Below are 14,654 nucleotides of genomic sequence, written 5' to 3' on the forward strand. Positions count from 1 at the left end.
ACAGATCTAATTGGTCAATGAATTTAATCACTGTCACCAACGTCCAATTAAGAATTCACCCTTTGGTAAACAAATCCCTGTGACATTCTAGGTGTGCACAACAACAGGTTTTTTGGAAGAGTGAAGAGAATTTTTTTCTCATTCTTTTCTCAGAGGTTCCCAGGAAAATCCTGTGTGTCTCTGTTCAGAGGATACGTGATAATCACAGTGCCAGGTTCGGGTTGGATGTTGGGAAAATTCCTTCATGGAAAGGCTTGTCCAGCCCAGCTCCTCATCCCTGGGGGCTTTAACAGCCTCTGGATGTGGCACTTGGGGACATCCCGAGTGCTGGCCTTGGCACTGCTGGGAGTGCTTGGACTCGATGGTCTCTGAGGAATTCTCACCCCAAACCACTCTGTAACTCCATGGGAATTGCTGTGAGATCCCAGTGGGTGACACCGTGTCCCCCTCCAGTTTGTGTTGTTGTCCCCAGGTGGCCTCATTTTGGGTGCTGGGTGTCCCCAGATTGTTTGGTCACACTCTGCAGGGGGGACTGGGGACAGGGGGACAGGACACAGGGAATGGCTGCCGCTGGCCAGGGGGAGATTGGGCTGGGATCTTGGCAAGGAATTGCTGGCTGGGCTGGAATTCCCAGGGAATCCCTGGAATTCCCAGCCCTTGGATCCCTGGCAGTGCCCAAGGCCGGGGTGGACATTGAGATTTGGATCCACCTGGGACAGTTTGGGGTGTCCCTGGTGGGGCTGGATGGAATTTAAGGTCCCTTCCCACCCAAACCATTCCAGGATTCTGGAGCCCCTCTGCTCTGGGAGAGCTGGAAATGCTCCCCTGGAGAAGGGAAAATTCCAGGGAATGCTCAGAGTCCCTGCAGGGGCTCCAGGAGAGCTGCAGAGGGACTGGGGACAAGGGACAGGGACAGGACACAGGGAATGGCTGCCACTGGCCAAGGGGAGATTGGGCTGGGATCTTGGCAAGGAATTCCTGGCTGGAATTCCCAGGGCCAGGTTGGGCTTTGGGGCTGGAGCAGCCTGGGGCAGTGGGAGGTGTCCCTGCCATGGCAGGGGTGGCACTGGGTGAGCTTTGAGGTCCCTTCCAACCCATTCCATGACTCCAGGATTCTGATTCCCCTCCACAGGGAGACTTTTGGGGTCCCCTGGGAGTGTTCAGGGCTTGGAGGGGAATTTAAAAAGTCCTAAATCATTTATTTTGAGTCATTAAAGACCAAAGCCCAAATACTAGTTTAGGATTTCTCTCCTGAACTCAGTTTCCTGACAAAATCAACCCCAAAATCAGCTTTGTGCAGGAATTTCACCAGGAGATGTTTGTAAAGAAAAAAAATCAAAATGCACTAAGGGGGAATTTTGCTCCTGCTGGATAAACAGTGGCAGTTCTGCAGGTTTTTAACCTCCCTCCTCCATGTTCCCTGAGCTGGGGGTGTTCCAGCTGCTCAGCAGGGGGCTGGCGTGTATCCCAGATCCCAGAAAGCCTGGATGATGAGGGGGGATAGCTCTGGGCTCCTTCTCTCTGTGCTGATGAATTGGACAGAGAGTTTGGGCAGCAGGAAATGCACGTGGATCCTGCAGAGCCACGGCTGGGGGGGTTGTGGGGGGATCATGGCCTGGGAGTGACGTGGTGGCACTGGGGATCCCTGGGAGGGGCACTGGGGATCCCTGGGAGTGACGTGGTGGCACTGGGAATCCCTGGGAGGGGCACTGGGGATCCCTGGGAGGGGCACTGGGAATCCCTGGGAATCCCTGGGAGGGGCACTGGGAATCCCTGGCAGTGGCACTGGGAATCCCTGGGAGTGACGTGGTGGCACTGGGAATCCCTGGGAGGGGCACTGGGAATCCCTGGCAGTGGCATGGCTGGCACTGGGAATCCCTGGGAGTGGCACTGGGAATCCCTGGGAATCCCTGGCAGTGGCACTGGGAATCCCTGGCAGTGGCACTGGGAATCCCTGGGAGTGACGTGGTGGCACTGGGAATCCCTGGGAGGGGCACTGGGAATCCCTGGGAATCCCTGGCAGTGGCACTGGGAATCCCTGGCAGTGGCACTGGGAATCCCTGGGAGTGACGTGGTGGCACTGGGAATCCCTGGGAGGGGCACTGGGAATCCCTGGCAGTGGCATGGCTGGCACTGGGAATCCCTGGGAGTGGCACTGGGAATCCCTGGGAATCCCTGGCAGTGGCACTGGGAATCCCTGGGAGTGGATGGCTGGCACTGGGATTCCCTGGGAGTGGCACTGGGAATCCCTGGCAGTGGCACTGGGAATCCCTGGGAATCCCTGGCAGTGGCACTGGGAATCCCTGGGAATCCCTGGCAGTGGCACTGGGAATCCCTGGGAGTGGTGTGGGTGGCACTGGGAATCCCTGGGAGTGGTGTGGGTGGCACTGGGAATCCCTGGGAGTGGCATGAGTGTCACTGGGAATCCCTGGGAGTGGCGTGGGTGGCACTGGGAATCCTTGGGAGTGGCACTGGGAATCTCTGAGAGTCACACTGGAAATCCCTGGCACTGGCACTGGGAATCCCTGGCAGTGGCACTGGGAATCCCTGGCAGTGGTGTGGGTGGCACTGGGAATCCCTGGGAGTGCAGTGGGTGGCACTGGGAATCCCTGGGAGTGCAGTGGGAATCCCTGGGAGTGGTGTGGGTGGCACTGGGAATCCCTGGGAGTGCAGTGGGAATCCCTGAGAGTGGCATAGGTGGCACTGGGAATCCCTGGGAGTGGCACTGGGAATCTTTGAGAGTGGCACTGGGGATCCCTGGGAGTGCAGTGGATGGCACTGGGAATCCCTGAGAGTGGCGTAGGTGGCACTGGCAAGCCCTGGCTGGCATTGGGAATCCCTGGCAGTGGCACTGGGAATCCCTGGGAGTGGCACTGGGAATCCCTGGGAGTGCCATAGGTGCCACTGGGATTCCCTGGAGCTCTGTGACACCTGGTGCTTCCCCCCAGGAGAGCCTGGATGGTTCCAGTCCCAGCCAGGTGTGACCCTGAGGATGCTCTGGGCTGCTCCACCCCCGTGTCCGTCCCAGTGTCCATCCCAGTGTCCACCCCAGTACCTGAGCAGCAGTGGGAGCCCCTGGTGTTCCTGAGAAATCCCAAAATACCTGGCATGGGCTCCTGCCTCCTGTGCCAGGGGTCCCCTGTGCCAGTCCCATCCCTGCTCGGTGCACCAGGAAATTGAATTCTGAGCTTTAACCAGGTTTTGGTTTGATCAGGTTTTGTGTTTCCCTGGAAGAGTTTTTGGAAGGTTTATTTATGCTGGGGATTTTTTTATCCTCTCATGGCAGTGCCTGAGTTTGGGGGGAAATTGGGATTTTTCCCCTTTGTACAGAGAAGTTTTAACCCCAAACCCATAGGTTGTGGCAAGGTGGAACAGCCAGGCCCTGCTGGAGCTTGGGATGTTCCCAGAGGGCTCTGGATCATCCCACAGAGCTTTAATTCCCAAAACTTCCCATTTTCCCTTACCTCAGGCACTCATAAAGCTCCTGTCCCACCTCAGCTCCTTGTTTAAGCTCAGGACCCCTGTGGGTCTTTCCCAGCTCAGGATTTTCCAGGATTCTTTCCCTCAGGGGTTCATTTCCATCCCAAACCCAAAAGCAGGAGATGGTGAGTGGTGCCTGTGCCTTGGCCGTGTTGAGAAATGGGATATCCTGGGAGGTCCCAGACTCAAAAAGCCTTTTCCAACTTAAATAATTCCATTATTTTATTCTGTGATTCCATGATTTTCAACACAGGCTGCCCAGAGAAGCCCCTGGATCCCTGGAAACGTCCCAGGCCAGGTGGGATGGGGCTTGGAGCAGCCTGGGACAGTGGGAGGTGTCCCTGCCCATGGCAGGGGTGGCACCAAACCACCCCACGATCCTATAAAGTTGTGTTTGTGAGGAAAAAATCCCTTGTGCTTCAATTTAACATGGAAAACTCCTGCTGAGGAGGAGCAGGAGCTGTGTGACAATCATAATCTTCTTTTTAAATCAACAACTACTCTTGTGCTCCACCTGGGAGCAAAATCTGTCTGGGATTTTCCTGCTTTTGGCTTTGTCCTGCTATTCCCAGAGCTCTGTGGGAAGAGCAGTGAGGAATTCCCATATTCTGAGGGGGTGTTCAGCCTTCCTCCCATCTGAATTCCAGCTGAGATTCCATGGCTGTTTCCTGGTTTTCTTTGCACTTAGAGGAGGCTTTCTGGAATTTGAGTTCCCTCTTCAAGCTTTCTGGAATTTGAGTTACCTCTAAACATTCTGGAATTTGAGTTCCCTCTTCAAGCATTCTGGAATTTTTCTCTCTTCAAGCATTCTGGAATTTGAGTTCCCTCTAAACATTCTGGAATTTCAGTTCCCTCTAAGCATTCTGGAATTTGAGTTCTCTCTTCAGGCATTCTGGAATTTGAGTTCCCTCTTCAGGCATTCTGGAATTTGAGTTCCTCTTGGCATTCCAGCCTCTCCTTGGAACACCCTCCAAGTGTTTGTGTCCATGGCTCTTGTTCTGCTCCTGGCTCTGGGATCATCCAGGATCCCACAGGAGGATCCTGCAGGGGAGAGGAAGAGCAGAAATCCTTTAGAATTTGGGATTTCTAGAAGAAATCCTTCCCTGTGAGGATGGTGAGGCTCTGGCACAGGTGCCCAGAGCAGGATCCCTGGCAGTGCCAAGGCCAGGCTGGACAGGATTTGGAGCACCCTGGGACAGTGGGAGGTGTCCCTGCCATGGCATGGGGTGGAATTTTTGGGATTGAAGGTCCCTTCCCACCCAACCCATCCCAAGGGTCTATAAAGGGGTGCCACAGGTGATATTTGCTGCCAGGTTCTGGCAAGGTGAGCTTCCCTGAGGAGGTTTCTCCTTCAGTGGATAAATAATTCAGATTTTCTCAATCTTCTAAACTGGTTTGGAGGCTGAGGAGCTCATCCTCTTGGTAGCTTTTTGGAGAATTCTGTGTGCATTTTGTGTGAAGTTTCCTTTAAAGCAGCACGGAGAGGGGAAGCAGCTGGGGCTGCAGTGACCAGCGGGTACCAGGGTGACTCTGCTTGAGCTCCTGGTGCTCCCAGGCAGAAATTCCCGGTTTTCAGCTGTGTTTGGTGTTGTTTATCCCACTTGTGCCTTGCTGAAACCCCTTCCCTGAGCAGCATTCCCAAGGCTGCCAGAGCTGCAGGAGTTTTCAGGGACAGGGTGGGATTGTCCTGTGCAGGGGAGGAGTTGGATCCTGGATCCCATGGGGATGCCTGATCCTGGGGATCCTGGATCCCGTGGGGTCACTGATCCCGTGGGGTCACTGATCCCATGGGTCCCTGATCCTGTGGGGTCCCTGATCCTCTGAGTCCCTCATCCTGGGGACGCCTGATCCTAGGGATCCTGGATCCCGTGGGATCCCTGATCCCGTGGGTCCCTGATCCCATGGGATCCCTGATCCTATTGGGTCCCTGATCCTGTGGGATCCCCAATCCCGTGGATCCCTGATCCCATGGAATCCTTGATCCTGTGGGGTCCCTGATCCCGTGGGTCCCCAATCCTGTGGATCCCTGAGCCTGTGGGTCCCTGATGCCGTGGATCCCTGATCCCTAATCCCGTGGGATCCCTGATCCTGTGGGTCCCTGATCCTCGGGATCCCTGATCCTGTGGGTCCCTGGTCCTGTGGGATCCCTGATCCTGTGGGTCCCTCCCAGCTCTGGGTGTTCTGTGGTTTGGAGGTGCTTCCATGTGTTGGGATGTTGCGCAGTGGCCAGTCCTGGTGGCTCCCAAATCCCCTCGGCAGTGGCCATTCCCGGTGGCTCCCAAATCCCCTCGGCAGTGGCCAGCCCCTGTGGCTCCCAAATCCCCTCGGCAGTGGCCAGCCCCTGTGGCTCCCAAACCCCCTCGGCAGTGGCCGGTCCCGGTGGCTCCCAAATCCCCTCGGCAGTGGCCATTCCCGGTGGCTCCCAAATCCCCTCGGCAGTGGCCGGTCCCGGTGGCTCCCAAATCCCCTCGGCAGTGGCCGGTGCCGGTGGCTCCCAAATCCCCTCGTTAGCCTGATTAGCACCGGGAGCAGTGCCCAGAAGAGGGGTGAGGCCGTGAATTTGTGCCTGCCAGCTCAGCCAGGAACAATGGCACACAATGTCACCTGTCACAGCCCGGAGCGGGACAACCCGCGATCATTCCAGCTGCCCCAATTAACCCTTTGAGCTCCGTCCACCCGCGGCTTGTCCCAAACCCCGCTCTCCAGGGCGTCGTTTCCCTCAAAATCCTCCACGAAGGGAAGGAGCAAGGGGGGCAAGCCTTGGCGGGGGTCACGGCGGGAGCGGATTGGGGGTGTCCCCGCCCGGTGGCCAGCACAGGGCGAGCAGGAGAGGCCCGGGGTGGCCCGGTGCCTCCTCCTGCGGGGCGCGTTAGGACCCAGCGAGCCGCCGGCGCCGTCACAAGTCTGGAGCGGCACTGGCGCACGGTGGCTCCATCGGCAGCGCTGGAATTCTCCCTATCCCTCCCCCGGAGCATCCTCGCCCGGAAAAGGGCTTCCCTCCCTCCAGCAGCGGCCGGCGGAGCCTCGGGGGAGGGCGGCGCGGGGATGCTGGGATCGGCCGTGCCGGGAAGCGCCGCTGGATGCTGCCGGCCGTGAGCGGCCGAGCTGCGGATCGGGGATCTGCGGAGCGCGGCAGCATGGCCCAGGGCAGGAGGCACGCGTCCGGCCGGGTAAGGAAGGGGCAGGGCTGCCTCAGCAGCCCCCGGCTCGGCCGCCTCCTATCGCGACAGATCGCGACGCTGGCGCAGCGAAAATAGCCGGGTTTTGTAAGGGATTCTGGATTGTGGATCCCTGGAATGTGGCACCGCTCGCACAATGCCGGGAGGGGAGGTGGATGTGGATGCTCCGGCTCGCACCCACGGCCGGCTCTTTTGGCCGGAGTTACCTGCTCGTGTCGGTGATTACCCCAATTCATGACGGGGGTTAATTAATTCCGAGCCTGGGCTGCGGCTCGGCCCCTTGCCGGGGCTGCTCGGCACAAAGCTGCCGCCGTGTTTTGCTGCCTGCCGCGGGCCCCCCTCCCTCCGGGCCGCTCTTCCAGGCGGCACCGAGCGCTGCCGAGCTTCCTCCCGCGGGCCTGGCAGGCGCTTCCCGGCTTTTCCGTATTGCAGCTAGCCCTGGCTGTGCCGTGCCAGCGGCCAGGCCTTTCCCGGGAGTTGCTGTCCCTGTCGCTGTGTCCCTGTGCGGCCACCGCGGTGACATTGTGTCCCAGACCCCGCCAGCGCCTCTGGGCCTGGCTGTGCCAACTTGGCAAGGACTCCGGGATGGAGCTGGGGAGGGCAGAGCCTTGCCAGCTCTCCAGGGGACCCCCAGACCCTCCGTGGGCACCGGGTGCTGCCTGCTGTGGCCTGGAGCTGGTGGGATTTGGGCTGTGGCCGAAGGGATTTGGCTGTGGAGGGAAAACTTCCCAGCCTGGAGCCTTTTTTGCCCACCCCAGCAGGGTCTGAGTGTGTGTCCATATGGGGTTTTGGGGGCTAGAGCCCCTCACCTGCCCCCCAAAGCTCCCTGTTTTCCATGGGGGAGCACAAGGAACAGGGTGAGATCCCAACCTGGGTCCTGACAGCTCTGTCACGACAGCCTGGGGGGCTCCAGGGGGATGGGGGCTCAGGGAAGGAGCCAAACGCTGGCTCCAGGGACTCATGGAGGGGGATGTGGCAGGACTGGGGGTCCCAGGACAGCACTGTGGGTAGATTCCCCCTGTTTGGCTCACGTGGATTTTGGATTGGGCACTGCAGCAACCATGGCTGGACCACCCTGGGTCCCCTCTGGGTTTTGGGGACACTGCTCCTGGTGTCCAGAGACACCCACACCCTCCCAGTTTGGCAGCCTGGAGTCCAGTGCCACCATGAGTTCACCCCAGTGCCACATCCTGGTGTCCCCCAGGGCAGCCACCCTCAGTGCCAGGCTGATCCCTCCTTTCCACGGGGCTGCTGTGGCAGCAGCACCAGCCTTAAACCCACAATCCTTCCCAGGTCTTTCCCTCTTCCAGCTTTGTGGGCAGCACCTGGAATTTGGCTCTTGGCAGAGCTGGCTGCTTGGGATTCTCCTGAAACTTTTGATCTGAGCTTTGAGTGGCAGTTTGAGGCTCCATCAGTGACTCCTGCATGGGGGAGCAGCTCCTGCAGGAACACTGAGTATTCCTGGGCTGATCTGCCTGGATGGGGTGGAACACTGGAGCCCTCAGGTTTGGATGGGACACAGGGGTGGCTCAGAATTCCCAGATCACTGGGAATTCATCCCATTTTGGCACACATAGCAGAGCAGACAGGCTGTGGGTGTCCATCATGCTTCAGAAAGGGGGGGAATGGGAAAATTCTGGAGTGGTGCCAGGTGGGAAGTTGTGGGGAGCAGTCTCTGGCGGTGGTGGCAGCACAGCCACTTGTCCCTCACCTTGTGTCCCTGGATGGGAGCTCTGGGATGTGGCACAGCTCCTCCTGGGCTGCTCCAGAGGTTCAGCATTCCTGGCTGTCCCATTCCCACCCTGTGCCCTGCTTGCTGAGCTGTTCCCACTGCCTTCACTGTGAATCCCTGGATTTCCCATTTCCTGGGATTGAGGAGCTCATTCCCCTTGCAGACCGAGGGTGACAGGGTCACTGTCAGTGGCCTCAGCCCTTGTGGCTTCCCACAGCTCTGCTCCTCCAGTCTCTTCCTTGGCTGTCCCTACCCCATTCCCAGGACTGGGGTGTCCCACCTGTGTCCCCCTGGGAAGTTGGTGTGGCACAGGGGACCCACGAGGAGCTGGCCCGGGCAGCTGAGGGAATTCTGGGCTGTGCCACCACCTGCTGGGCCATGTTTGTCCCTCAGGGATTGTCACCACGGCCAGGAGGTGTGACCATCATTGCCCATCCCACCTGCTTCCAGCTGGGCCAGTTCTTCCTCTTGTAAAACCTGGATTCATCTTGGTTTGAATCTTCTTGGGAATTCCAGTCAGGGCTTTATCCATTGCATTGGAGCTTCCAGGTGTCTCACAGACCAATTTCTGATTCGTTGGAAACAGAAGAGACTCAGTGCCTGGTGCTGAGGGGTGGGAGAGGTTCATTCTGGGCTCTCCTTCTTTTCCTAAGTGTGAAAGACTGGGAAAAGTTCACTGATGTTGGTGCTGGTTGGCAGATGTGTGTCAGGGACAGGCTGGGAGAGCTGGGAATGTCCAGCCTGGAGAAAAGGAGGCTCCAGGGAGAGCTCAGAGCCTTAAAGGGGCTCCAGGAGGGCTGGAGAGGGACTGGGGACAAGGAATGGGACACAGGGAATGGCCAGAGTACCCCAGGGCTTGGGATGTGTCACATCCAAGGGAGCTTACCTGGCTGCAGGTGCCAAAGGGACACCAGGAGGGATGAAATCTGCTCCAGGAACCTTCCCATGTGCTGGGGATTTGGGATTTTCCTTTGGGCTCTGCTCCCACTCTCTGTAACACCTAGAACACGATTTTCCAGGGGCTCTCAGGATGTTCCTGCCAGAACCTGGGGAGATATTTGGGTTTGGAGCATCAATTTTTCCTTTGAGGTGTTGGGTTTCTTTTTTGTTTGATGGATTTTCAGTCTTAATATAAGATTATTTCATGATGTTTGATTTGTGCCAGTTGTGTTTGGATGAAACCTGGAATTCAGGCTCGTGGGAACACCCTCACCCCTGGTTTTAGTCCCAAAAATCCAAACTGGGTGGGCTCACTCTGCATTCCAGCTTTGGGAAGTGATGTGCAAGGGAAGGGGGTGCTTTGGTAGCATTCCAGGAGCTTCCAAAATCCCCTGGGTTCTTCCCCAGAGAATTCCCTGAGTGTCCCAAACCCCCTGTTTGTCTGCAGGGCCTTCCCAGCCCTGCAGGGTGAAAGGGGCTCTGTTTTCCTGGGATAAAGAGCAGATTCTTTGGCTGAATCCAGTTCCAGAGTGACCAAAACTCCAAATTTCTGCACAATGACCAGAACCAGGGACACTTGGGGTGGGGGAAATGCCAAACTGGTCCCGTTTTGGGGATTGCTGGGAGGTTGGGGTGAGGGGGAGGATGGGGCTGAGCAGGACAGGGAACACCTGTGTCCCCTCTGGGATAGAGGCAGTGGGATGGAAAGCTTTCAGTCAGGGTTTGGAGGATCTCCAGAAGATCTGGAGAAGGGTTTTGGACACAAGGAATGGCTTTCCACTGGGAAAGGGGAGATTTGGGTGGGATTTTGGGAAGGAATCCTTCTCTGTGAGGGTGGGCAGGCCCTGGCACAGGTACCCAGAGCAGCTGTGGCTGCCCCTGGATCCCTGGCAGTGCCAAGGCCAGGCTGGACAGAGCTTGGAGCACCCTGGGGCAGTGGGAGGTGTCCCTGCACATGGCAGGGGGTGGAATTGTTGGGATTTAAGGATTCTTCCCACCCAACCCATTCCAGAATTCCATGATTAATCTGTTCTGCTCAGGCTGATTGCAGAGCAGGTGGATCCCAACAAATTTCCCTGGGATTTCAATAACCCTGAGGGTCTCCAGTCCCCATGGAGTTCCTCACATCCATCACCCCACTGCTGCTCCAGGAGCATTGATCACCTGGACAAGCCCACCTGAACCCAGGGGCATCCCGGGATGTCCCAGGAGTGTCCTGGTGCCTGCTGAAATATAGATATGGATGTGATGCTGATGACACGGAATCATGGAATTGTTGAGGTGTTAAATCCCTCCAGGGGTGGGGACCCCACCACTGCCCTGGGCTGGGGAGCTCTTCCCAGGGGGAATTTTCCCATCTGGCACAACCTGAGGCTGTTTCCTCTCTGGTGGATGATGCCAGTCCCACCTGGAAAGCTGCTGGGATACCCTGAGTCCAGGCACGGGGCAGTGCCAGGAGCACCAGGGGAGCCTCCAGCAGCATGAAGGGATGGGACAATGACCTCTGTCAGCTCCTGGGCACAGAATTCCCAGGCTGGAAACCCATGGGAATGCTGATAAAATGGGAAAAGATGGAGCATGAGCTGGTTAAAGCTGACTGCTGCTCTTGTGGGGTTTTTCCCAAGGCTTATAAAAGGGTCTGAATCAGGTTTGTGAGCACTGCTGGTGGCTGTGCATGTGTCCCATTGGGGAGCAGAAGGAATCCCCCAAAACAAAAACCCCTGGAGGAGGCAAGTGGCTCCAGAGGGAGACTAACCCTCCTGCTATCCATCCCACCTTTCTGAGCCCCTCTCTCTGAGCCCCTCTCATCCCATCTCTGTCAGCTCCTGGGCACAGAATTCCCAGGCTGGAAACCCATGGGAATGCTGATAAAACGGGAAAAGATGGAGCATGAGCTGGTTAAAGCTGACTGACTGCTGCTGTTGTGGGGTTTTTTTCCAAGGCTTATAAAAGGGGCTAAATCAGGTTTGTGAGGGAGCAGAGGGAATCCCCCAAAACAAAACCCCCTGGAGGAGGCGAGCGGGGCCGGGGGGAGATGAACCCTCCTGCTCTCCACCCCACCTTTCTGAGCCCCTCTCATCCCACCTCTGTCAGCTCCTGGGCACAGAATTCCCAGGCTGGAAACCCTTGGGAATGCTGATAAAATGGGAAAAGAGGGAGCATGAGCTGCTTAAAACTGACTGCTGCTCTTGTGGGGTTTTTCCCAAGGCTTATAAAAGGGTCTGAATCAGGTTTGTGAGGGAGCAGAGGGAATCCCCCAAAACAAAACCCCTGGAGGAGGCGAGCGGGGCCGGGGGGAGATGAACCCTCCTGCTCTCCACCCCACCTTTCTGAGCCCCTCTCTCCCCCTTGGCAGGCCTCCAGCACGGGCAGGATGAGCTCTGAGGGCGGCAGCAAGCCCCTCAAGGTGGGCTCCCGCGTGGAGGTCATCGGCAAGGGCCACCGCGGCACCGTGGCCTACGTGGGGGCCACCCTGTTTGCCACCGGCAAGTGGGTGGGGGTCATCCTGGACGAGGCCAAGGGCAAGAACGACGGCACGGTGCAGGGCAGGAAATACTTCACCTGCGAGGAGAACCACGGCATCTTCGTCAGGCAGTCCCAGGTAGGGGGGATCACGGGGTCCTGGGGTGGTTGGGAAATACAGGGAAAGGGCCCTGCGGGTTTGGGGATTTTCTGTTCCAAAGGCAGGTGGAATCTCAGCCTCTGCACTTGAGGTGTATTTCATTGCTGTTCCATTCTGCTGCCCTGTGTTTAGCACCTGCAGCAGGTGGAGTTTGGGATTGATCTCAGATGTTTGGAATTAAAATTCCTCACATCCAAGGAATTTAAATTAAATCGTGTTTACCTGGAAGGAGATAAAACACACGGTGTGGGTGTGGCTGCTGGGATTTGCTGCTGGTGTGCTGCAGCAGGAGCCAGGAGCTCCCTCCAGAGCAAACATCCTCCAGGTGAATCCACCTTCCAAGGACACTGCAGCCCCTGTGTCCCAGCAGCTCCTGTCCCCTCCCTGGCACAGAGGGGCTGGTTTGTGTCCCGCCCCGTGGTCTCTCATTGCCAGGACCTTGGGATGGGGTCACAGAGGGAAGCTGAGCACAAAATGAGGACATTCGGGTCCTGGGGTCCATCCCAGCATCCGCTGTCCCATCTTTGGATCATGCATGGTCAGAGGCTGCAGCACTGGCTCATCCAGGAGAGATTCAGGAATCACTGAGGAGGAATCCAGCCATTCCCTGCTTCAGTCCTTTTGTCAGCTTGAGGGAAAACGACCCCATCCTTTAAATAATGGGATAAACACAGAGCTGAACCCAGCAGAGCTGGAGGGAAGCTCACCAGGAAGCTTTTCATGTTCTTATCCAGCCCAAACACTGTTGGTGTGTAGGAGTTGCTGGATGGAGCTCTGCTGCCCTCCTGGCATCGCCATGGACATTTCCCAAGTGTCAGTCCAGCTCACTCCCAGTTCCCACATTAAAACTGGACACATGGACCTGGCTCCTTTGTCTGTCTCTCGGCCTCTCCTGCCAGCTGGGAGAGGCTTGGAGGGGTTTACAGGGAAAAGTTTGGCTCTGCAGGACCTGGAGGGACCCCAAAGCCCACCCAGTGCCACCCCCTGACAGTCGGGGACCCCTCCCACTGTCCCCTGCTGCTCCAGTCCAACCTGGCCTTGGGCATTTCCAGGGATCCAGGGACAGCCACAGCAAATCTGGGAATTCCAGCCCAGCCAGGAATTCCTTCCCCAAATCCCACCCCCTTTCCCAGTGGGAGCCATCCCCCTGTTTTGTCACCTCGTCCTCTGGGCCGGGTGTGCAGGGAGTGATGCTCAACCCCCGCCCCAAATTCCAGAGCTGGGAAGGGATGGGGACACCCGGAGCAGGGATGGGAGGCAGGAGGGATGAGCAGCCCCCAAAACCCCAAACCCCAGCCCCAGAGCAAAGCCGTGGGTGCAGGGCTGCCCCAGCAGGCCCAGAGCTGCTCCTGAGCCACCCCGGGGCACAGGGAGGGTCCCCGGTGTCCCCCAGGGCACAGAGGGGGGACCCCAGCCCTGGCAGCCCTCGGCAGGGGCAGGCAGGGGCAGAGGGTGCTGGCACCAGGCTCTGCAGGGGCTGGATGCATCCCCACCCCTGGCGGTGTCCGAGGGACAGGGACAGGACCTGCAGCAGTGGGAGGGGTCCCTTGGCGTGGCACTGGGTGGCATTTGAGGTCCTTTCCCACCCAAACCATTCCAGGGTTCCCTGACTCTACCCAAGCATGGCTGTTCCTTTTCTGGTGTGTGGAAATCCCAGATTTTGGCATCACCTGGAGCTGCCTTTGGCAGAGGAGCTCGATGGCCACGATGTGCCAGTGTGTGGTGGCAGTTCCCAGTGTCACCCCAGATCCAGCCATGCCCTGTCCCTGTCCCCAGCCTCTCCAGCAGCTCTGGAATTCCCTCCTGGGCTGTACCTGCTGGGAAGCCCCCAGACCACTCAGAATTCCCACCCTGCATGGCTGTAGGTGTCATGATTTCCTTGGAATCATCTTTTCCTTGGTCTCTTTGTGGCTATTAATTAAAATTTCATTATTCCTGGTGTCAGGAATCTTCCCAAAATGGAATTCCTGTCTGACAACTTCCCAGGTTATTTTGATTTTTCAGCTGAGCTTGCAGGTGGGAGGTGTGATGGATCAGGCAAATTCCTGCAGGAACAATTTGGGAGGTGCTGATCTGAGGCACAGGGATGGTTCTCTCTCAGGAATCTAATCCCTCCCAACCTCATTTTCCATGTTTATCCAGCAAAAATGCATCTAAAAATAGTTCAAAAGAAAAATCCCTGAATCTGGTACGGATGTTCCGGGCTGTCAAATCCAGAGCTTTGAATTTCCTCATTGCCTGTGTGAATATTTTGTGTTCCCAGTGAAAATAAGGAGTGTGTGGCTGCTTTCAGAAGGGTTGATGGCAAAACCAGAATGATGGAACTAAAAACCTGTGCCAAAACCATGGGATCTGCCCTGCTGAACCCTCTCCCAGAGGGATCTGTTCCCTGTCTTCCTGTCTGGGAATTTTGGGCAAGGATGGTCGTTGTGTTTTTTCCAGATCCAGGTGTTTGAGGATGGAGCAGACACAACATCCCCAGAAACTCCGGAATCTGCTGCCATGAAGGTCCCTAAGAGAGGTATGATCCAGCTGGGAAATCCTTCCCAGGGAGGTGGAAATCCTTCCCAGGGAGGTGGGAATCCTTGGTGGAGGGGATGGGAAATTATTCCTGGAGGGGATGGGGAATCCCTCCTGGAGGAGTGTGAAATCCCTCCTGGAGGCGTGGAAATCCTTCCGGAAAAAATGGGGAATCTCCCTT

At 57.3% G+C, this 14,654-nt stretch overlaps 1 protein-coding gene across 7 annotated transcripts in view; it reads left to right on the top strand.

The window, feature by feature from the left end:
- The window catches only part of DCTN1 (dynactin subunit 1), a 63,064-nt gene that overhangs the window by 6,859 nt on the left and 41,551 nt on the right, over positions 1–14,654 (top strand). For 3 of the 7 annotated variants that reach the window (XM_064419136.1, XM_064419137.1, XM_064419138.1), the window contains exons 1-3: positions 6,381–6,650; positions 11,687–11,932; positions 14,396–14,474. In XM_064419136.1, coding sequence (XP_064275206.1) covers positions 6,561–6,650; positions 11,687–11,932; positions 14,396–14,474 — 415 coding nt within the window. In that variant the 5' untranslated portion in view covers positions 6,381–6,560. Of the gene's footprint in view, positions 1–6,379; positions 6,651–11,686; positions 11,933–14,395; positions 14,475–14,654 lie in introns of those variants that run through there. The other 4 variants (XM_064419134.1, XM_064419139.1, XM_064419141.1 and 1 more) reach the window with 3 other exon arrangements.

This window comes from Passer domesticus, chromosome 4, assembly GCF_036417665.1.
Source record: "Passer domesticus isolate bPasDom1 chromosome 4, bPasDom1.hap1, whole genome shotgun sequence".
Taxonomy (NCBI): domain Eukaryota; kingdom Metazoa; phylum Chordata; class Aves; order Passeriformes; family Passeridae; genus Passer; species Passer domesticus.